The following is a 20,949-nucleotide window of genomic DNA, read 5'->3' as shown; positions in this document are numbered from 1 at the left end:
CTAGAATGAAAGATGAGTTGCAGTTAAGGATTCAGCTCTAAAACTAATGAGCCCCATGGAAAGAGAGTATGCTAGCTTAAATTTATCCGCCTATCATATTAGTTTAAGACAATTTTCACAATGAAAGCAAAAATAACAAAGGATAACTGGATCACAGAGAGAGTGCAAGATGACGAAGAGAAGTCCAGGAGAGCGGCAGAACCACGCAAGGAAAAAAGAGGTCAATTGAACATCAATAAATCCAATTCAAGAAGCAACGCAAAGACCCACAAAACATTATGATTGCCACTAACCTGAGCTGCATAATCATATGGAAGCTAAGAACCACGCCAAACACACGTAGCAAATCCAAGACCATGAAAAACAGCCTTTGAATTTCCCAGGGCATCTCTTCTTTCTTGTTTTTCTTTGTGCCAACCATACCACGACAGTCATCTAAACACATTGGAATTTTACAGCTGTTTGTGTTCTCCGTAGGAATTCAATATAACTGTCCAAAACAGACTCTGACGATTTAATCAAAGAGGAAAAAATAGCAGCGGAAAGAGACTAATTAGCTAATGCAAAATAGAATAACTCATAAGAAATAGTAGAAAGCCATTAAAACACGTGGAGCACACTATGATTTTCCTGGCAACCACAAAATCAAAATTTGAAGCTCTGAGCATTAAAAACCAAATTTGAGTTACATAACATAAGCACCATTTCACAAAAAGAACAAAAAGGACCTTTGTTGAATTTGATCTTCGTCAAAGAGGCTGTAGAAAGTCCTACATATTTCCTATTAGAAAAGCAAAGAGAAAGAGGGCCAGTCCAATAATGGGCATGGTAAAAAGGACTTCCGGGACAAAATAGCTTGGAATTTGATTTCCAGCCAGAGTACTGATTTGCTTCATAAAGTCATACCTTGTCGAAAAGTGAAAGATGCACTGCTGCCGCAACTGTTTTGGGAAATTGAAGATCACCAAAGACAACTTTTGTAAATGAGAGTCGCATCCCTATTGATGCATATCCAAAAGACATGGTCGCAGCGAAAATAGAGAGCCACCATAGGTTGTGGAGATTTGGGATCTGAGAGACAAAAATCTTAGCAATCCCAAATCCAACCATGTATGGATTGTAGGAAAACTTGCATTTGGCTTCATGACCTTCCTTGTGAAAACATTTTGATTTCCCTATAGCCCTGAAAGTAAATTAGCCACAATCAATAATCAATCAATCATGTAAAATTAAATAATATGGTATATATGTAGTACTCACACCATGCTTGTTGAAGTGGTGATTGTGTAGCTGAGTGCGAACAAACACAGGGTTCCATACCGTGCCAGCCCACACAACATGTACATTCTTCTTCCTGATTTTTCAAAGCATATCATAGATCATCAATATTTTCTTAAAAAAATGACAATTGGAAGAAGAAGAAGAAGAGAAAAGGCACCTAAGTAGGCTTTGACAACCTCCATGCAAGTGTAGTCTCTGTTCCCAGTGACAGGACAGGATACGTATAACAATCTGCTAATCAGGACACCATCAGGGGAAGGAAGTCTGTGACCACCATCTAATATAGTCTTGAATCGATGTAGCATTTGTCTCATGAGCAGAAGGATCAGATAGAGATACTAAACCATGCGTTGGTGATGAGTCGCGCTTTGGAGGCCGAGGCTTTGAATGGTTGTGTTTACCCTTATAGACAATTTCTGTGATCTGTCCATCAAATGATATTTCGACCTTTTTCACAGGACAATTTGGGTAGGTGCATAAGTGCATTTATAGTAACTTCTTGGATATTCACTTCCTTTGACTTGCTTTTGCCCATACTTTCTCCAGTTATATCCATCATAAGATGGTCGATCCCATTTGGTGCAAGAGGAGGAGGATTTGGAACCTCCTCTAGGTTCTGCAGTGCTATTTTCTGGGGTTCAATTGACTGATCAGTTTCGGTATGTGATGCAATCTGAAGGGTTTTGCCTAGCTGGGATGGGACATTCTGTATATCTTTGTTTGGACATGGAACATGAGTCTCCACTGATGGTAGCCTCTGTTGATAACTACTATTGAAGTTGCCCTGTGTAAAACAAATCATTTAATCGAATGCACATCAAAGTTCACGAATGTTCCATAATTACAAACGTCAGAATTTAGATGCTAACCATATTTGCCAAGAGAGAAACAGTCATCTTTGACACAAAGTTAGCTTGTGGTTTATATACCATAGTAGCTTTTGTGTCCAACTTAGACGCTTCATGATTTGAATTAAAATTTAGCAGTGTCCCAGAGAACTTAGCCTGTTACATTCAAATATGATAAAGATGAAACAAAATAAGTCCTGAAAGGAGAACAATTTTCAGAACTAAGAGACTACCTTGGAATAAAGTGCGCCCCCGGGAGCAGAACTCACCATTTGCACATGACAGACTATCAAAGACAGACAACATTTTGAACCTACCGAGTGATTAGTCTTGTACCAATCTCCAATAAGAAGAACCCAGCAGAACATGAAAGAAAATTAAACAGATGCCACAATGTTTGGCACAATATATCATTGTCAACACAAACATACCTCCAGAAAGATGTGAATTATACCCATTTTTCTTAAAAAGGCTGCATTTTCTGAGGAGGAATTGTAAGAGGGAAGTGAATGATTCGAAATTGAGCCCACCTTCCTGCATAACATAAGGAAGAAAACATTTTTCCATTAAGATTAAGCTTAAATTAAGTTATTTTCACAACCAAAGAAAACAAAATTCGGAAGAAAAAAAAAAGGCACGATATGCTTAGGAATTTGTTGACCTTTTTTTTCAATTGAGAAACTTTTGATGCAAACCTAGACATATGAAACAATCAAGTCCACGGACATGATGACCCACCAAGAAACGCCATGAAAACCCCGAGCCAAACACCCGTCAAGAATCGAGGAATCGAGCCATAAAATCTGAAGCAAAATCAGGTAATCGAAACAATTAAGGTGAATCATAAGAGAGCAGAAAATTAAAGGCATATCCAGATCGCACTCAACCTTAGCAAAATCCAACCTTAGAAAACGAAATCTCAAATCATCACCTAAAAACTCATATAGAGTTACGTGATCGGAATTTTTTTCGAATATCGGTCGAAAAGCGATGACCAGAGGAGAAAGAGAAACGGGGAATGAGAGAAGAGAGCTTGGGAAAAAGTGGAAACGACGAAAGGTAAGATCATCCTCCGCTGCACACCAGCGCATGCATCGAATCGAAGAGAGAACAGTGACACTCTAGTAGGATCTGGAATTCTTTGGAAAAGCAAAGTGACCAAAAGAGTTGTAGAGAATCATAGAGAGAGGGAGGGAAGAAACGTAAGAGTTTTTGTTTCTTCTGGATCTTTGTACAAAAACGTCCGCTGATGCAGATGACCAACAAATACTGGTTGACGCGCGAGTGTATTGGACGACGAAAAAAACAAAAGAAAGATAAACGAAACGACGTCGTTTCACTCTACCAGTCAGTGCAAAACTCTGACCATTTGCTTAAGCCATTCGCACGAGTAAATAAAAGACGCCCAACTCGCCACCAAATCACCCCAATCCTTCCAAGTTTAGAATAGAAGTAATAGATAGATAATAGATAGATATTGGATTCAGTTAAGAACTCGAATTAAAGTCTAGTTTTCCTTTCCTCTTATAAAAATCGACAAGAGATTGAGAGAGAGGAGGACAGAGGGAGTTTAGGGTTTCATCATTCGCGTTCAATGGAAGAAATTACCGAGGGAGTGAACAACATCAACATAGGCGTAGACCCTAGCAAGAGGAACCGGATTCAAGTCTCCAACACCAAGAAGCCCCTCTTCTTTTATGTTAATCTCGCTAAGGTATGAATATCTCTCTGTTTGGTCGGGCAAACTCGTCCCAATTCGGAAATTTATGGAATTATTGTTTCTGGGACGTGATATCTGTATCTCCCTATGTCAAAGTTTTTATCTTGTATTTCTAACCGTTCTGCATCTGTGAATCTAATCCCTCTTCGTTCTGGTGATGCAGAGGTATATGCAGCAATACAACGAGGTGGAGCTTTCTGCCCTTGGAATGGGTACTGTTTTACTTCTCAATTTTGTTGTGTATTTATGTGCTCTCTGCCTCTCTTATGCTTCCGAATTTATTGAACTTTTGCTTATTTTTTCAAAAGTTGTTTTTTTAGGTGCATATTGAATTTGAGGATGGGTTTGAACTTTTATATGCTTGTAGATGAAAAACCCATTGATATCTGAAAACAGCCCGTTGTTCCGTTTTTTGTTGCGGTTCCTCACGTTTTTCAATTTGATACTTTTTCTGCTTTTATCCTAGCGAAGAACATCGCCCTATATGTGGATTTCTTTGTAGAGGATACTATGCTTTGAGATTTGTTGTGAATTGCAATTTCTTGGCTTCCCTAAAGCTGGAAGTATCCGAAAATATTTATTGATGATAAGATCTTGGTTTCACAAGGGTTTATGGTTATCCTTTTGATTTATTCTTGAGGCCAAGTGAATTACTGTTCAGTTGGCAATGGTTGTCTAGTGAACATGTTTGCTCTTCTGGTTTTGGCCTACAGTTGTGTACTCTTTTGGGATGCACAATTTCATTTATGTCTAATAAGATGTTAGCATTTGTGATCACAATTGATGGGTCTGCACTTTTGAGCTTATTTAAGTTGCGAAGTTCTTTCCTTGTGGATAATCCCGTGCATGCATCATTGGTGGATGTAGCCAATATTTTATTATGTGATCTAGTTTGTGATTCTGATCAATCTTACACCCTACAATGACGAGCCTTGTAATCAATGCGGTTGTTCTCTACTGTATATGCAGCTATTGCCACAGTTGTCACTGTTGCTGAAATCCTGAAAAACAATGGATTGGCAGTTGAAAAGAGTAAGATTATCTAGCTTCTATTATTATTCATATGGAAAAAAGGGAAAAGAAAGTATACCTAGATCATATTTCTATGTTTATTCTCTGCAGAGATCATGACCTCTACTGTTGATATAAAGGATGAATCAAGAATGCGGCCTGTTCAAAAAGCCAAGGTAAGCTAATGCAACATGTGCTTATTCGCCCTGTTAGTTATAGAGTGGGATTGTGAAGCATGACATCCCTCTTATACGTTATTGTTTGCAGCAAAAAAACTGAATTAGGCATTTTCATGTGTTAGCCTCTTTCTCTCTTTCCCCCGCCCCCAACTTCAGCAAAAGTACTTGGTATATAGTTTAGAAAATTTCCAACTTATGTTCAACCTTTATTATTCTCTGGTCATTGTGTCATTGGATGACGTGTTCCCACATGTTCAATATGTAGCAGTAATTATAAGTGAAACAGGCTGCATAATGTTGATAATTTTTTCTCAGATTGAGATTGTATTGGGGAAGACTGAAAACTTTGATGACTTGATGGCTGCTGCTGCAGAGGAGAGGCAATTCGGTGTTGCTGAAGAGCAGAGCTAAAAGAAAAGAGTGAGGATTTGATGTCTTGCAAATGGTTTTTGTTTGTACCTGTTCTCACTGTTGGATGGACTTCTATTAGTTAACTCTTGAGTTATTTTGTTCTGTAGCGGGTTAATTAATCGTTAATTTATTGTTGGAGCTTTGCGCTCATAGTCTGATTTCGTTGCCAGATTCTTTGGTTTCTAATCTTCTCATTGTTGTTAACACTATGGATTATTATTATTGATTCGAGCCTACTAGGTTTTTTTAATGTAATATTGGAACGATTTTGCTGCTGCTTTGTGTGGCCTGGACTTGGCACTAAGGATGACTACTGCACTCTCTGCATTAAGAACCTTAGAATTTAATTGGTTTTGGATGATGAAGCTAGCGCAATTTTAGTCCAACCAATGGACCAAAATTGTATGGCATCTTCTCTGCAGCTAGTGTAAATAGCCTTGTTGAGTGCACTAAGAGGCAAAATCAAAGAGGCTGAATTTTTTCAATTTCAGAAACTGTCCCAGACAAAGCTACTTGTGGTGTTTTGACATGCGTAACCTCAAAAATGACAATGTTAAGCAAACATAAACGACCAAGTACAAATACTAAAATATCCTGAAGTAAATGAAAAGAATTCTAATCTCCAACCTCTCTCAATGAACCACAAGCTTACTCACTCAGTATCTTCTTGCATGCCTCATAGCACATGAAAGAAATGCCTGCTGCAGGAACCAATTTCATGCAGCTTGGCCCCAGTCCTCTATAAAGACCTAGAAGCCCTTCATTCTCGAGTATGCTAGCAAGAGCATGAAGCATGTTTTGGTACTGTCTACCACTGAGGGAACCGGCTTGCATATGTTTCCGAGCCACCTCAAGGGGGAAGCTTGTTGTACTTGAGATTGCACCAGCTGCTGCTCCTATTAGAAGGGTCATGATGTTTCCAATTCCCTCCTTTTTAAAAGTCTTTTTGTAAGCTTTCCTCATTGTATCATAAGCAAAATAATTAGCAGCAGCATATGGAATTACTCCTATGAGACTTGGGGTGAGGCCTCGATATAGTTCTGCTGGTCCCTCCTCCCTTACAATTTTAAAGAACGCATGGAAAAGGTTCTTGTACACTCCTCTCTGCTATCAGGAGAAAGTTTTAATTATCAAATCCGGTAATCCTATAAGGAAAAATAAACATGGAGGACAATTCACTTACTTCTTTCAAGGTTTGAGCTTACCTGGATCGTTATTCTGGTTTTAAGTAATTCAAGAGGGTATGTGCATAAGGTTGAGCTGACTCCTGCCACAGCACCAGCAATAGAAGAGGCAGGAATAGGAAGTTTGGGCTGTTCACCGGGTTTAGGTGTCAAATGATTCTTAACTGTCTCGTAAGCAAACAACTGCGGAAAGATGTAACTCACTGTCAATATAACATCTATCATCAGATAATATAAAGGTTTTTCTTTGAATGCCTCCACTAAAAGCTTAGTAACATAACATATTTAGATCAGATATTATCAAAAGCCTCAATTGTGTTGAATTTAGGGTACATTTCCAGATGTTTTTTGGCTAAAACTGCAACAATAATGAAAAAAATAGTTCAAAGTACTGAAATAGACAGGGGAAGCAGCTTGTGGCGAAAAAAATAAATAAAATAATTGTTTGAACCTTTTCGACTTTTCATAGAAGACATTCCATAAAAAGGATGTTTAAATAGTTCCTTGACTAAATGAAACATATTATTAGGAAACATAACAACCTTATTTGAATTCTCTCATGAATGAATAGAGAGGTTGTAATGAGTGGACCTTGACAGACTTTCATAAACTTAAAACCTTTTTTCTCAACAGATAGAAAGAGCTCTTTCAACTTTTGGAAACCTACACAACCTTGACAACATCAATACACAGAAGCTATAAATCACAAATAGAAAAATAAAGATTAGCTACACCCATACTCCACTGAAAATGGGAGCTTGAAAGTGGCAATTTTCAATTAATATCACTGCATTTTGTATGAAGATGTTATTTTGAACCGTAGTCCCTGTAACATGGGGCAGGTAAGAGGATTCATTACCAGGTCAGGTTATATGTCTGCAACTGGGGAGAAAAGGACTGTGAAGTGAAATTTATCGAAACAAAGATGTATACAAGACATATGGAGCCATTACATGCTCTTAGTGGTAACATGGAGAGGGTGGAAATTGGAAGGGGATGAGAGAAAAGAGTGAAGATTTAAAGCATTTATACTAGATGAAATGATTTACTGAAGTCACCAGAGATCATCAGGGATATCAAAGTTTCCTAATATGTTGGTGAGAACAGCAAACAGAAAATAGGATTTCTGGAAAGCAACTTAGAGAAACTTTGGCTGTGCAAGACGCCGTGAAAAATGGCAGCAGGAAGATTTGTTGAAGGAGATGCAGAGCTTACACAATGATCAAACATCAGATAACTTAACGTTGGGACTCCAAGATAACAGTCAGCCAGAAGAACTAGATCAAAGAACTCAATGAATTGACCAATAAACCAGGGAAATATAAGAGATATTTTAAACCATAAATTGGAGTCGTATCTTATTCCAGCGAAAAACAGCATTCCACCAACCAATGGTTGTCTTGAATTAACAATAGAGCAATTAGCATTTAACATATTGTATTAGTAACCATAAAAGAAAATTTAAATGCAAGCAATCTGGAATGCAAACCTCAATAGCCTTGCTTGGTGCAACACGAATGATATTAACAAAATTGCCACGGAACAAACCCTTCCATCCATCACTCTTCATGATACTGTCAAACACCTCCCCAGTGGAATGCCCGCAGCTCCCAACCATCAAATGAGTCCTTATTGTCTCCAAAGGAGCAACAGCTGTGCGAGATACAGCACCCGCAATTGCCCCACTGATTAACCTCCTTAACGATGAATTTCCTATCTTAATTTTCAATCTAATACCGCCCTTTTTCCTATTATTCTTCACCACCTCTAGCTCTTCACCATTCAATGCCTCACTTAACACCAACTCCGGCACCTTATCAACCCTCAAACCCGACTCAGGTACAACCACATATTTCATCAGTGAATCTGCAACAGGGAGCTTTGTAACACTCTCCACCGAATTTGGCACATGAGGAGAAAGCCCCAAACCACCCCCAACCCGAGTAACACTGCCAAACAGGCTTTTAGAATGAAAATTACTTCCATCTTGACAAGACCATTGAAGCTTAATGCCAGAACTAGAAAACACCACATCTTTGTTTTCATGTCGAGCAACTTGTGAACTCTCTTTACCCATTATTAGCAACCCTGAAACTGCTCTCTATCGGTTCTCAGTATACCCAGAATCAGTTGTGTTACTATGACTAAGAATAGACGTTTGCTGCATATAAGAGTCAATTTTACGCAAATGCATCGAAAAACGATTTTTTGAGGGAATATGATAGTCAGATACCTCTACAACTACTATAAGGAATATAGTATGGGACAAGACAATACAAGAATATATTCACCATGTATAGAGGTTGTAAGACAGTGAGATGAAAGATGAAGTATCCTCTTCTCCTCTGCGAACAAGCGGAGAAGAGGAGGAGGAGGAGGCAAGCAAGTACTTGACGTTTGCTCTCAAAGGCCGCACCTTTGAAGTGAAGAGGGGATAAGTATGGATTTAGCCCTTGTATTTTATCTTTTGGATCAAAAAAGCCTTTGAATTTTTTTTTGGATCAAATAAGTCCCTGCACTTTTAAGTTTGGGTTCCGTTAACCCTTTTACCAAATTGCCGTTAAATATAGTTGACATGTCAATTACTATCTGACATGTCTTTGAATTAAAGAAAAATAAAAATGATGTGTAAAATGTGAAATGGGTCAAGACAAAAAAAAATTCACTTTCTTCTTCATAGGTTTTGTTGGAGCAGGAGAGAGAAGTGGCCAAGCCATTGACAAGGAAATGCACATGTATACTATTCTCATTCAGCAAAAAGATATTTTTCGTCCCTCAACTATGGGACGAGTTTCATTTTTGTCTCTGAGCTTTTTTTTCTCCCATTTGCATCCCTCAACTATTCAAAAATATCATTTTCATCCTTTTAAGTGAGATTGAGGTTGGGAAAAACCTGATCTGACGAACAATATAATGCCACGTAAAATTTTTCAATGACCGGATTTATTCGAGGGATAAACATGATACTTTCCCATGATTGAGGATGAAAAAGAGGAAAAAAAAAAACTAAGAGATGAAAATGAAATCCGACCAATACTTGAGAGATGAAAAATACTCTTTTACCATTCTCATTCAAACCAAAAAAACAAAAACTTTGCTGGAGATGGTTGAGAGAGACAGAAACAACACCAGTCAATAATGGTGCAGATTATGGACTGACAGGATAGATTGAACAATGCAACAAGATTCCTTTCACCATCAAAATAAACGCAGTAACCTAGCCAAAACTAATATGCTTTTAGCACAACTAAACATTGTCTACACTATTATTTTGCGTTCCCTTTCTTAGCCAAGCCACCTTTTGAACCTCCCTTCAAAGGCTTCTTAAGAGATTTGTTCTTTCCTTTCATGGGTTTGGCTTTGGTTTTCAACCTAGTTGAAGTTGAAGACTTCTCATTATCGTTCCTCCGCTTCTTCTCTTTCTTCACATTGTACATGTTAACGGCCTGTTCCCAAAACAACAGAACCAGATGCTGAGTGATTTATAATTCCATAAGTAACAAACAGACGAATAGTAAGGCAGGTATCATATCTACCTTATTAACGTTGAGAATCTCATGAGAATTCTTAGATATTAACTTGCTCAGTACTTTATCAGTTTGCTCCTTCTCTTGTGTGCCTATCCCTGAACCTTCCACAACTGGAAGGAACTGAAAAGCAAATGAACAAAAAGAAAAATCATAAAACTTTATCATGGTTATCCAGGTTATATATTTACGCAGAAACATATGTGTGGGTAGTAGAATACAAAACTTGCGATGCTTTCCTTGCTTTTTAGGAGCTTTTTCTCCAGGCAATTTCTTATCAAATTTGCCACCACTTGCGGTGGCAGTTGCAGCAAGACTGGCGACATTCCCAAGTTCATCTTTAGTTAGTTTCTTTGTGGCAGCCTGGGTTCCTGTTATTGGCAACGTTGTAGCAGCTAGTTGTACATGGCTGCAAGAAAGAGTTCACTTCTTCACTCCAGTTTCATGTCGCATTAATGGTAGAATATATTTAGAAACTGATATGAAAAAGCCTTTATGTTGTTTGTTTTGTGCATAACGACAAACGCAGCAGATACCAATCAGATTATGTAGCAATCTGATCACTATTTTTTTAATGGTACAGGACGCTATTATTCAAGGCTTTTTTTTTTTTGTGCAATCATACTATGTAAGCAACAAATCCCCAGGAAAAAATGATGGTGTTTGAAACGGGTAAGTGCCAAAACTCGAAGAAAAAATGAAAAAGTGGCAGAGAGAGAAAGCGAGAGAGGGAGGTAATAGAGCACTCCTCAAGGATGTTGAACTGCACGTGTGAGTTCAAAGATGCACTCGTGCTAAAATGGTGAAGTTATAAATAAACCATTCATTAGGTTGGCATGCAACGGGCCATCCAAAAATATAGGTAGGTAGCTAGTTAAAGTCGATGGATTTCTTATGTTTCAAATACAAACTGAAAAGAGTCAATAGTATGCTCATTCAATAAAAGTTGTGAATGGATATTTTCATGCTTTGCAAAATTTATGCTCATTAAACATGTCTGAAAAATCTTTCAGTCTGAAAAGGGCAAACCTTGGCAAGGCGCCAACTTTTGCAGCTTCTTTCAGGTTCTGCAACGTATTCTTCTCTTGCTTCTTAACTCGTGTATTCTTTTCTGCTTGTCTTTTAGCAAAAGGATCCTGCCCTGGCTCTGCCAAGAGTCATAACCATGAGTAAGAAAGATTTTTATTTAACATAGAACTCACTGCTGTGGCGTTATAGTTCAAACGTTATATTATCTCATGTACTCCTAATTCCAGGAAGTCCATAATTCTTCCAAGTAAAAATAGTCTAAAGTAATATCGGTGAAAAGAACATAGTATAAGGCAAAAAGGAATTATTAGAGAACTTTACCATCAGTCGCCTTGGCCTCAAGGATGGGTATGTCTTCATCATCATTAACGCGATCACGTCCATATCGACGCTTCCAAGTGCCAGTTTGTTCATCCCAAACAACCTTGTCCTTTTTATGGTTCTGTATACCTGCAAGGTATATTGACGCAGCGCAGCAATGCAAAATCAGAAAGTAAGATATCTTGCGACTAAATACCAAAAAATGAAAATTTCAAATCCAAAATTCTTATCTTAATTGACTAATGACTCGGGGGGAAAATTCAAGATCTAACGAGAACTTTGTTAGATTTTCTAAGACTGATCTTCCAGACAAAAATTTTGACAGTTCATGCACATAAGACAATAGTTGAAATAATTACCTCTTGCTTTGGCAAACACTTCCCATTTTGTTGGAGGTTTAGGCCTTGGAAGCTGAATGCAAAAATAATGAGCAAATAAATTTTCATTCGAAGCTTGAATAACAAATAATGATAATAATAATAATAACAACAATAAACTTATCCAACTCCTGACAAGTCGAGTTCTAGGAAATGTAAAGGTAAACAGATATAGGAATATTCTCTGAACCAGGTACAACCTTTTATTCTGACAAGGCAAAAATTAACAGAAAATTATTTAAGAGAACGCTGGCAACAAAACAAAATAAATAAATATTCATGCAGTTCGAGGTATCCTTAGTACTTTCACAATCAACTTAGGTTTCCTTCATTAACGTAAAAATATCAAACACATCCTGTAAATGATGAACACAGATGTGACTAGTGCATATTTTCAGTATCAACATCCCTACATATGCACCTAGTGTGGTTGAACGTCTGACCACCCACTGAGCCTAGAGGTCATGTATAGGTATAAATAAATAACTTTTCATTTTGGAAGAGTATAGAATCCATCACTCCGAAACTCCCCCAATATCCATTTCCATCCCGACTAATATGTTTGCTAAACAAAAATGTATCAGAAAACCTTTTGACGCATTAGCCTTGAAAAGCACTATATGTTATAACAAGCATGCTTATGACGCGTACATGAATAAATTTATACAAACAATAATTTTAGAAAGAATAATTTTAGAAAGAAATTGCCAATGTTGGGGGTTAGCATATATGTAACCAGATTTTGGTATGCTGGCTTGCAACAAAATATATAAAACATTCTCCTCCACACACTACATTTAGAAAAAGAAAGGAAACATGGTTAAAGAGAGGAGGTGTGATGATGAACAATTAAGGCTTACGGATCTATACACATGTGACAGAAATTAATCCCAAAGCTGCAGTTCTAGGAAAAAAATCACTTTCAGCGGTGATAACCATAAAAGCAGCTGGAAATATATTTTCACCAAAACAATCTACAGAAGAGAGGCTAGGCAGTACCAGCAATATTTAATTTTCTACACCTATAATGAAAAGGTTACACTTCCCTTAAATACCAGGTGTGAAGCACACCAATCATTAGTCAACAAGCATTAAAGGCGGACTAAAATCACAAGGGTATGAGTCATTATCAGAGGAAGAGCTCTTACATGCTTTTCCCTAGGCAGTTTTGTTGTTGGCGGTGGCAACTTCACAAGGGGACCATCTACGTCTTCAGTAGAAGGTAAGCTGAAAACACCATCTGCAATCGCTTGAACTAGCTCAGTGCCCCTCTGTAGACATTCCTTTACCAACTCCTCCCTACAAATATGAAGAGAGAAATTAAATGATATGTTTAATAGCTGCAACAATCATAAAGTTATAATATAATAGTACTACTACACTCTACTACTAGTAGTGTTAAAAGTTTTAATTAATTAGAGGAGTACTTCCATGAACTTAAATCAACAGAAACACATGCTATAACTAATAGATGCCTAACATCATCACAGTAAGCAGTTCCTGTTCCTGACTTCACATGCAACGAGAATCTGGGCTGCTGATGAGCTTTTCAATTGTTCTTTATTTTCCTTAGCCACATAAGAAGAGGCTTTTCACACTCTTTTACAGAATTCTCCAGAAAATAATTCATATTTTGAATATACATAAAGTACCAAACAAATTACAAATAACAAAAGCCACAGGGAGATAAATGATTACATGGTGGATGAAAATCAGTATCATGCAATGTATATGTCAGTCAATAGAAGCAGGCAATATATCTTCCATCAAAGCTTGGACAAAATAGATAACTTCCCTTCTGTAAGAGTTTGGAGAAATGTGACATCATCTTTCCAATGAAAAAGAAAAAGATGTTGCATCAACAAAAGAACTTCCATTCACACGCACATGGTCGTGAACCTCAAAATCCAGCACCCTATTCACTTTACTTCTAAATCCCAAGTCACAGGTAAAAGTACATTCTTTTTCTCTTTTAAAGGTGTTTACATACAGTGAAGTGGAATCGTATATGAACATCAATAGCAAAACAATTTCCAGTTTGCTGATACAGCACAAAAAACTAATACAAATGCACCCAAAACAATCTAACACATTCTATGAAAACTAGACAGAAACAGAAGCAAACACAAAATCAAAGGGAGAGGTGAACAGGGTCCGAACCAGTTGGAAGGAGGAGAGCGGAAGTGGTGAGAGGAATCAAAGGCCAAAACATGCCCAAGGTCTACTTCAAACTGCTTTCTCTGAACTTCCATCTCCATATCTTCCATAACTTCCAATCACCGGTTTCTTCTTTTCCAGGCTCCTCTCTCGTTCGCGTCATGCGTTTGCTTTTAGGTAAACGAAGCTGTGGACTGTGGACTGTGGACTGTGGAGTGCGTTTTCCGGATCAGGCCAAGCCCATCGAAGCCCTAGGTAACCTTCTGCTCCCATAAAAAACTTTTAGGCTTAGTCCAATAAAATTAGGCTTATTAAGCCCAACTAAGTTCGAGGCTTCTAGCCCTTCAGTTGAATATAAGACTGGCCCAACATATGGATCCATTCAGGCAGGCCAAGCCCAGTCAGATACGTCAGTCTCTCTTTCTATAATTCTACTCGCGATATCTCTACACAGTTTCCCCCAAATCATAAAAGGGGAGAATCAAAACCTAATCTTTTCTCCCGACGAAGCACTAGTAATTTGACTCGCAATCCATTTTCTTATTTTCAATTCTCTCTCAGTTCCGAGATTCAGACATATATGAATTCGATTTCATAAATCGACATTCTTACGCTCCGATTTTGCGTTGATTCCCTGGAATTTCTTTCTAGGGTTTTTGTTTTTCCTTAACATTTCCGGAATTGTGCAGGAATGGAGGGAAATAAAGACGACGCTCTGAAGTGCTTGAAGATCGGTAAGGACGCCATCGATTCCGGCGATCGAGGTCGAGCGGCGAAGTTTCTCAACAAAGCTCGCCGGCTGGATCCCAGTCTCCCCATCGACGATCTTCTGTCAAAGGTCGAGAACCAGTCGTCTGATGGCGAATCCGCAAGTTCTGCTGGACCGAAAGCTGATACTTCAACCAAACCTTCCGATCAGCCATCTGTTCGATATCGTGGAACTCCGAATGGCGCATCAGCTTCATCAGCATCTTCTTCTTCATCCTCGGCAGTGTATACTGAGGAGCAGGTAACTATTGTGAGGCAGATTAAGAAGAAGAAGGATTACTACGAGATCTTAGGGCTGGAGAGGAATTGCTCTGTTGAGGATGTACGGAAAGCCTACAGGAAACTGTCCCTGAAGGTTCATCCCGATAAAAATAAAGCTCCAGGAGCCGAAGAGGCATTTAAGTTGGTGTCAAAGTCGTTTCAGTGCCTCAGCAATGAAGAGAACAGGAGGAAATATGATGTAACTGGATCTGAAGAGCCTGTTTTTGAGAGACGCACAACTAGGCATGCCGGACAGGGTTACAACGGATTTTATGACACCGATTTTGATGCTGATGAAATATTTAGGAACTTCTTCTTCGGTGGTGGAATGCCTCCTGCAACAGCTCAGTTCAGGACTTTCAACTTCGGGGGAGGAATGGGCCACAGGACGGGTGATCAGGGGTCTGGTGGTTTCAATATGCGCACCCTTATTCAGTTGCTGCCTGTGATACTGTTTTTGTTGCTGAACTTTTTGCCATCTTCGGAACCCATCTACTCACTCTCAAGGGTGTATCCATATGAATACAAGTTCACCACGCAGGGGGAAGTGAATTTCTATGTTAAGTCGACCAAGTTCGAGCAGGATTACCCTCGTGGGACTGCAGAACGTTTGAATCTTGAGAGACAAGTGGAGAGGGATTATGTTTCTGTTTTGGCACAGAACTGTCGGTCTGAGTTGCAGAGGCAGCAGTGGGGATTCATAAAGGAGACGCCTCACTGTAACATGTTGCAGCAATATCAGTCAGCTACTGCTGCTTGATGACTTCGGTTGAGGTGGAATTTACATTTCTGATTTTTTATTGTCAATGTTACTTTATATCTTATGAACATTGAAGATGAGTTGTGTACTCTTCTCTTGATTGGGTCAGCCTAATAAAATAAGTCTAGTTATACAATTTTGTTTTTAGACCTATGATAGGATGTATATTTGCTATGACATGGAAGATAGGTATTTGGGTTTTAGACACCCTGGACATTTTTATCTATGCCACATCATCGGAGGTTTTATGTTTTTTGCTTGCTTTGTTATTACGTCATTTACAAAATACAGTTGATATGCTGTTGGGGTTTATGTCCATTTTTGGCAAAGGTCCTTCTGAATGCGTAAGTTTTTTTCATATTACATTCTGGATGCTACATAGTCCAGTAATGCATTATGGTTTTGTGTACCAGGGAAAGAGTTTATTGTGGTTTTCAAATTGCCTAATCAGACATTAATTTTATGCATGTAATCATACTTTCTCTTGTTGAATGCTTGGAAGCTTTTGTTCAGACTTTTTTTTTACACTTTTGCAGAGTGCATGTTCAACACATGATCTTCTTGCAAAGCACATGAAGGGTATGTACTTGCAACAAGAAATGAAGGATGATAGTTAATGGTTCCTGGATGTATCAAAGATGGATTTTCTTCTTACTTTCATCCACTTGGCATTTATATTTTTTCTCGAGAAACTTGGGTGTGTTATAGATGCACCTTGAATTTTCGTGCAGAATTATTTATATAATATCTGCTATCATATGCAATAATGGGAATGCTTTTAGTGGTAATTAGAGAATTTATACATGTCAATTGTTGTTCATAGTAGTATGGCCATGATGTCCTCTACTATTATGTATAAACTGATTTCATTTTCAGATTCAGTAGTGCCTATATTGAAGTATTTGCATTTATGTGTCGCTGGTAGTCTTGTCGCTAAGTGACATTGTTTCTATGAGCTGGTATGTAAGTTGAATAAAGCTTTTGTCATTTACATATAAGTTGAGAGGTGTTTAGGTTATACATGCGGATGAGAATTTCACTGTGGACTGTTGGTGTTGGAAGGAGAGGAAAGGGGAGAGGATCTCCTGTACTTGTTTGGGGGTATTTCTGAGATGGGGTGAGGAGTTGTCAGAATACTGAAATCCATTCAAAATAATTAGCATCAGAATGTATTCGAGCTCTTCAATTGAAAGTGCTTTGAGGGAGGTTTTTTAATGTCGATGAAATGTCCATATTTACCGTTTCAAATATTTTCTTCGTAAACATCAAGGTGATAAATTGTGAAACCTTTTATAGAGGAAGAACAGTTATTTCTTCTCCTCGCCTCCCCATGGTCACTGTCTGAACTTATAGGCTTTGGTTTTAGTACATTGACTCTGATTATGTAGTCTTTGCTAAGCTGATCAAACTTTCAGTTCATCTATATTTGAGTATCTTTGAGTAGATGTGCTGCGGAATAGTTCATGAGAGAAATCGGCCATATTGCACCACTTTGAAAGAAAATTTGTTTTTCTTGGTCATACTACTTCGTTGATACTATGATTACAGGTAGGTTGGTGGCAGGTTAATGGTTATGTTGGGTATATAATTCTCTGGTTGTTATCTTTCAAGTTAAAAGTTGAACTTGAGAAGGGCTTATTTTTCAATTCTCTCTTTCAATTGGAGCCATATTCCCAGTGGTAGAAAAGATACAGAGCAAGAAAGGACAACTACAAGCAAGCTTCACCATATTCATATTTTTGGGACAAAAGATAAATGCAACACACTTCCTTCACCAAAATTTATAATTAGCAGACGCTGTGCATGTAATCTGGTATCAAATTATTCATTCCAATAAACAGTCTTAACAATTGGAAGTGTCTACTCTTAATCTTGAAATTCTGTGTTGGGATTAAGCTTGTCTTAACTTTTTTCACCGTTATGTCTTGAAGTTCAAATCTGTTACCTAATCCTTCGATGTCAAGACCATCAGCACCAAGACGCTTATAAGTACGTACTGTAACAGACAGGGAGTAAAGGGTTAGTAAGTGATTGAAACATACCAACTTTCCAGTAAAAGGAAATGGTAAATCAACATCTACTTTCAAGTCTTTAAATTCCATCAAAAAAGAGACCTTGATAATGGGCTTTTCAGTCATGATGATGGTCATCCAACCAGCGTAAGGCACCGACCTGCACAGGCAAAGTTCTAAAGATTAATTGAAGTTCTCACAAATGGATCAAGATGATTAAGTGTATGATTAGGAGAAGTGAAGTTATTAATATACTAGAGATGGCATGAAATTACTAGTACGAGACAAACACTAAAGAAATATGGATAATAGATGCATTAGTATTGTTCTATATGTTTTACAAATATTATGTGTTTAATTACCCCACAGCTCTCCCCATGACATGCTGCCGCTGCAACCACAACTGACCGTAAGCATACATCCCCCTGTCGTTCACAGGATTATTGTCCCCTGCAAAAATTGGTCACAACCACAACCCAAAAGTTACTTTACTTGAAGTGGAAGTAATATTTTTTCTTGGTGACATTGCACCACATAATATGCCCATCACAGTACCTTTTGTGAGAATATCAACTTCTCCAGTATCTTTACGCTCATGGACCTATTGCACAAAAAGACATAAGCTTCAGAAACATATAAGCTTTAGGATCTTAATAAGGCTTTCTCCACCAATGCTTAAAATGACAGTTGAAAGTTCCCATGGGAAACCAAATTTCAAATTGTGCAACACAATTAACAAAATGGTGCCCTTCAGTTTTTCATATTTTGATGACACTGAGATTGCATAAAACTATAAAAGGATATATGAAAGATAGAATTCCACAAAATCTTACCTCAATAACTCGATGTACAATTGGAATATCCCTTCCCTAACAAAGAAAGAACAATTATATGAAATATAAATATATCAGTTGCAACTCAGGAGAAAAGGAATTGAAAAGGTACGTAACAGGACACAATGGAGAAAGATGCATGCTGGAGAACGTAATGCACAGTGGGCAAACAGAAGCTGTGAGGTCCATGTAGCTAAGCTTATGAAGATGTCATTTACATAATGTACATGTCTTTCCTCTTAAGAATTTCCAGGTCAATACAAGGCTGGATTATTTTCTGAACTACTTGAGAATCTCGACTAAAAACTCATGATCAGGCAATGAGGCTATAGGCTAATAGTATCTTTGTGGAAGAAAGCAAGGGTTCAACATCATATCAATGCGAGAGTACAATGCCTAATCACGGAGAAAAGAGAGGATGCTAATTACAAGGAAAAAAAATATTGCTTGAAACATGTTGATAAAATTAAGTTCTCTCTGACTAATAGTGAAGAAAATTATACAGCATTTATATTTCATAATTCTTTTGTTGCCATTGACTATGGTGACCAAATTTAATTGGCAAGGAACAAATTGAAGCAATTCAATTGGATAATAATTGGCATAATAGAGAGATCATTCATCCTTTCCATCATTATGGCTGTATCTGTACCCCAAATTAGGTATTAGTAGTCCAGTTGTGGAAACATTATCTAGACAAAAAGCAGGTCACGCAATTACAAGAACTCTGGAAAGGGAATATTTATCAAGATTGGAGGGTAATATTAAAAGTGAACTTAGATAAACTAGGATAACAAAGACAATTACAAAATGGAATGAACACAATGTACCTCTAGATTAAACACCACAATTTCTCCTGCACGAATGGGTTCTTTGCCCATGTTTAAGAACAATAAGTCACCCTGCGATAAAGAAATGGGTTGTGTTAGCAATGGTATCAGGTATGGACTTCAAGATGCAGATGCAAAGTCGAAACAACACATGACAGCAGACAGAAGCAATTAACAGTCCGGGACTCCACTATATGAAAAATACGTGAGCAAAAAAAAAAGCACATTCTGAGCAGAAAATTGTGTTCAGTGTTTGACAATGGATGCCAAGGCCATCCATGGTTACAGATTATAATAAACACTGAAAAGCAACAAGCTCCTCTGATGAGTTAATGCCAGTAATGGACGTGAAATTAAATGAAAACAGACTTCTTCCAGAGATCTCTGGACTAACCAACAATAGAAAACATGGAAGCAATCATCATGTGCTAATACATAGCAATATAATCATCATTCGAGCCACACTGCATCAGCAAAGTTGTGTGATCTTGAACAAGCAATCTAACTACAAACTCAATTTTCCAAGGCCAAACAGCAAAGATGCCATCATTGCCTGTAGGCAATGACTTATCCCAAGGAAAAAAAAAAAGGCCCCTTAATGAGAAAAGTCTTAGTTACTGAAAAGCTCACTCTTTTGAAGCCAGGTTCCATGCTTCCGGAGAGCACAACAACGATCGGTGATTGGCTACCGGTAATGCACATCACAACCTTCCATATCATCAGCGCAAATGTAAATATCACTCCTGAATGACAAATTCACAAACCAAATACGGAATATGAACAAAAATCCAAAAAAAAAAACAACAGAGCCAAAAATCGATATAAAAATTATTGGCTAAATCGACATAATTCGTGATTTCAAAGTCACAACATTAAATGAAGAAATTGAAAGAAGAAAAAACAAAAGAGAGAACCAATATTGATCGCTTGAGAGAGATGCTGCCTGATCTTGATTGATTTGAGAGAGTCCACTTTTTGTCCAATCCATCCCATTCCCATCTTGAAATTCCGAATACGCGAAGCGTTACTTGCTCTCTGCCGAAGCCCGAACGCTGGAATTGTCTATGCAGCCTCCTCCCAGTTTGAATGCACTCTGGTATAATAACTACGTGTCCTTTCGAATCATATTAAGACACGTGCAATCCGGTGGGCACGTATTATATCCTTCTATTTTGGACATAGTCGATTCGATCTAGTAGCTCTATTGTTCCTCTTAAACCCTAAATTTGGTTTGGTGGCTTTAGAAACCCTAAAACAGTTCTGCGTAACAGAGAGAAGCCAAAGCCCTCTAAAGCACCGCAAGCAAGTGAAGCAACGACGGATATTGCAGAATCTCGCGTTATGTATTTTGATTATCATCCGAGTCCAACAATGGCCCACTTATATCATGGGCTGAGAAAAGCCCATTAGTATAACACTAAGAACCGTGTTTGGATAGGC

General features: G+C 38.0%; 5 protein-coding genes and 1 pseudogene across 6 annotated transcripts; 2 read left to right on the top strand and 4 right to left on the bottom strand.

Moving 5' to 3' along the window:
- Positions 1–4: 4 nt before the first annotated feature.
- Positions 5–3,277, bottom strand: LOC119997048 (annotated as a pseudogene).
- A 339-nt stretch (positions 3,278–3,616) lies between these two features.
- LOC119995946 (uncharacterized protein At2g34160-like) lies at positions 3,617–5,700 on the top strand. The gene is made up of 5 exons (XM_038842430.1): positions 3,617–3,843; positions 4,013–4,061; positions 4,819–4,881; positions 4,972–5,036; positions 5,355–5,700. The coding sequence occupies exons 1-5, from the start codon at positions 3,724–3,726 to the stop codon at positions 5,448–5,450; spliced, it is 393 nt and encodes a 130-aa protein (XP_038698358.1). The 5' UTR covers positions 3,617–3,723; the 3' UTR covers positions 5,451–5,700.
- Positions 5,701–5,950: 250 nt separating this feature from the next.
- Positions 5,951–9,028, bottom strand: LOC119995945 (adenine nucleotide transporter BT1, chloroplastic/mitochondrial-like). Its single transcript, XM_038842429.1, has 3 exons — positions 8,124–9,028; positions 6,656–6,817; positions 5,951–6,554 (listed from the first exon to the last, which is right to left on the bottom strand). The coding sequence occupies exons 1-3, from the start codon at positions 8,709–8,711 to the stop codon at positions 6,099–6,101; spliced, it is 1,206 nt and encodes a 401-aa protein (XP_038698357.1). The 5' UTR covers positions 8,712–9,028; the 3' UTR covers positions 5,951–6,098.
- A 643-nt stretch (positions 9,029–9,671) lies between these two features.
- On the bottom strand, positions 9,672–14,223 carry LOC119996311 (ribosome biogenesis regulatory protein homolog). 2 transcript variants are annotated; one of them, XM_038842899.1, is made up of 8 exons: positions 14,049–14,222; positions 13,037–13,187; positions 11,871–11,922; positions 11,512–11,640; positions 11,191–11,308; positions 10,387–10,570; positions 10,171–10,284; positions 9,672–10,080 (listed from the first exon to the last, which is right to left on the bottom strand). In XM_038842899.1, the coding sequence occupies exons 1-8, from the start codon at positions 14,153–14,155 to the stop codon at positions 9,901–9,903; spliced, it is 1,035 nt and encodes a 344-aa protein (XP_038698827.1). In that variant the 5' UTR covers positions 14,156–14,222; the 3' UTR covers positions 9,672–9,900. The 2 variants fall into 2 exon arrangements, with proteins under 2 accessions (XP_038698827.1, XP_038698826.1); XM_038842898.1 differs by having other exon boundaries at positions 10,171–10,570; positions 14,049–14,223.
- Positions 14,224–14,459: 236 nt separating this feature from the next.
- LOC119997062 (chaperone protein dnaJ 49-like) lies at positions 14,460–16,751 on the top strand. The gene is made up of 3 exons (XM_038843841.1): positions 14,460–14,560; positions 14,735–15,848; positions 16,371–16,751. Exon 2 carries the CDS (start codon positions 14,737–14,739, stop codon positions 15,832–15,834), a length of 1,098 nt encoding a protein of 365 aa, XP_038699769.1. The 5' UTR covers positions 14,460–14,560; positions 14,735–14,736; the 3' UTR covers positions 15,835–15,848; positions 16,371–16,751.
- A 793-nt stretch (positions 16,752–17,544) lies between these two features.
- LOC119997063 (signal peptidase complex catalytic subunit SEC11A-like) lies at positions 17,545–20,819 on the bottom strand. Its single transcript, XM_038843842.1, has 8 exons — positions 20,424–20,819; positions 20,140–20,252; positions 19,510–19,581; positions 18,680–18,715; positions 18,402–18,447; positions 18,209–18,296; positions 17,949–18,006; positions 17,545–17,830 (listed from the first exon to the last, which is right to left on the bottom strand). The coding sequence occupies exons 1-8, from the start codon at positions 20,506–20,508 to the stop codon at positions 17,780–17,782; spliced, it is 549 nt and encodes a 182-aa protein (XP_038699770.1). The 5' UTR covers positions 20,509–20,819; the 3' UTR covers positions 17,545–17,779.
- Positions 20,820–20,949: the final 130 nt, after the last annotated feature.

Source organism: Tripterygium wilfordii, chromosome 4 (genome assembly GCF_013401445.1).
Source record: "Tripterygium wilfordii isolate XIE 37 chromosome 4, ASM1340144v1, whole genome shotgun sequence".
NCBI lineage: Eukaryota > Viridiplantae > Streptophyta > Magnoliopsida > Celastrales > Celastraceae > Tripterygium > Tripterygium wilfordii.
This window is presented reverse-complemented; position numbering and strand designations above follow the sequence as displayed.

Coding starts and splice junctions, on each gene's coding strand:
- LOC119995946 (XM_038842430.1), top strand. CDS start 3,724: ATGGAAGAAATTACCGAGGGAGTGAACAACATCAACATAGGCGTAGAC. Junction 3,844..4,012: donor TTTATGTTAATCTCGCTAAG/GTATGAATATCT, acceptor CTGGTGATGCAG/AGGTATATGCAGCAATACAA. Junction 4,062..4,818: donor GCTTTCTGCCCTTGGAATGG/GTACTGTTTTAC, acceptor CTGTATATGCAG/CTATTGCCACAGTTGTCACT.
- LOC119995945 (XM_038842429.1), bottom strand. CDS start 8,711: ATGGGTAAAGAGAGTTCACAAGTTGCTCGACATGAAAACAAAGATGTG. Junction 6,818..8,123: donor CACCAAGCAAGGCTATTGAG/GTTTGCATTCCA, acceptor ATCTTTCCGCAG/TTGTTTGCTTACGAGACAGT. Junction 6,555..6,655: donor AAACCAGAATAACGATCCAG/GTAAGCTCAAAC, acceptor TCCTGATAGCAG/AGAGGAGTGTACAAGAACCT.
- LOC119996311 (XM_038842898.1), bottom strand. CDS start 14,155: ATGGAAGATATGGAGATGGAAGTTCAGAGAAAGCAGTTTGAAGTAGAC. Junction 11,923..13,036: donor AACTGCCTAGGGAAAAGCAT/GTAAGAGCTCTT, acceptor TTTTGCATTCAG/CTTCCAAGGCCTAAACCTCC. Junction 10,081..10,170: donor AGATTCTCAACGTTAATAAG/GTAGATATGATA, acceptor TTTTGGGAACAG/GCCGTTAACATGTACAATGT.
- LOC119997062 (XM_038843841.1), top strand. CDS start 14,737: ATGGAGGGAAATAAAGACGACGCTCTGAAGTGCTTGAAGATCGGTAAG.
- LOC119997063 (XM_038843842.1), bottom strand. CDS start 20,508: ATGGGAATGGGATGGATTGGACAAAAAGTGGACTCTCTCAAATCAATC. Junction 18,448..18,679: donor TTGTACATCGAGTTATTGAG/GTAAGATTTTGT, acceptor TTTGTGCAATAG/GTCCATGAGCGTAAAGATAC. Junction 18,007..18,208: donor GTCATGGGGAGAGCTGTGGG/GTAATTAAACAC, acceptor TTGCCTGTGCAG/GTCGGTGCCTTACGCTGGTT.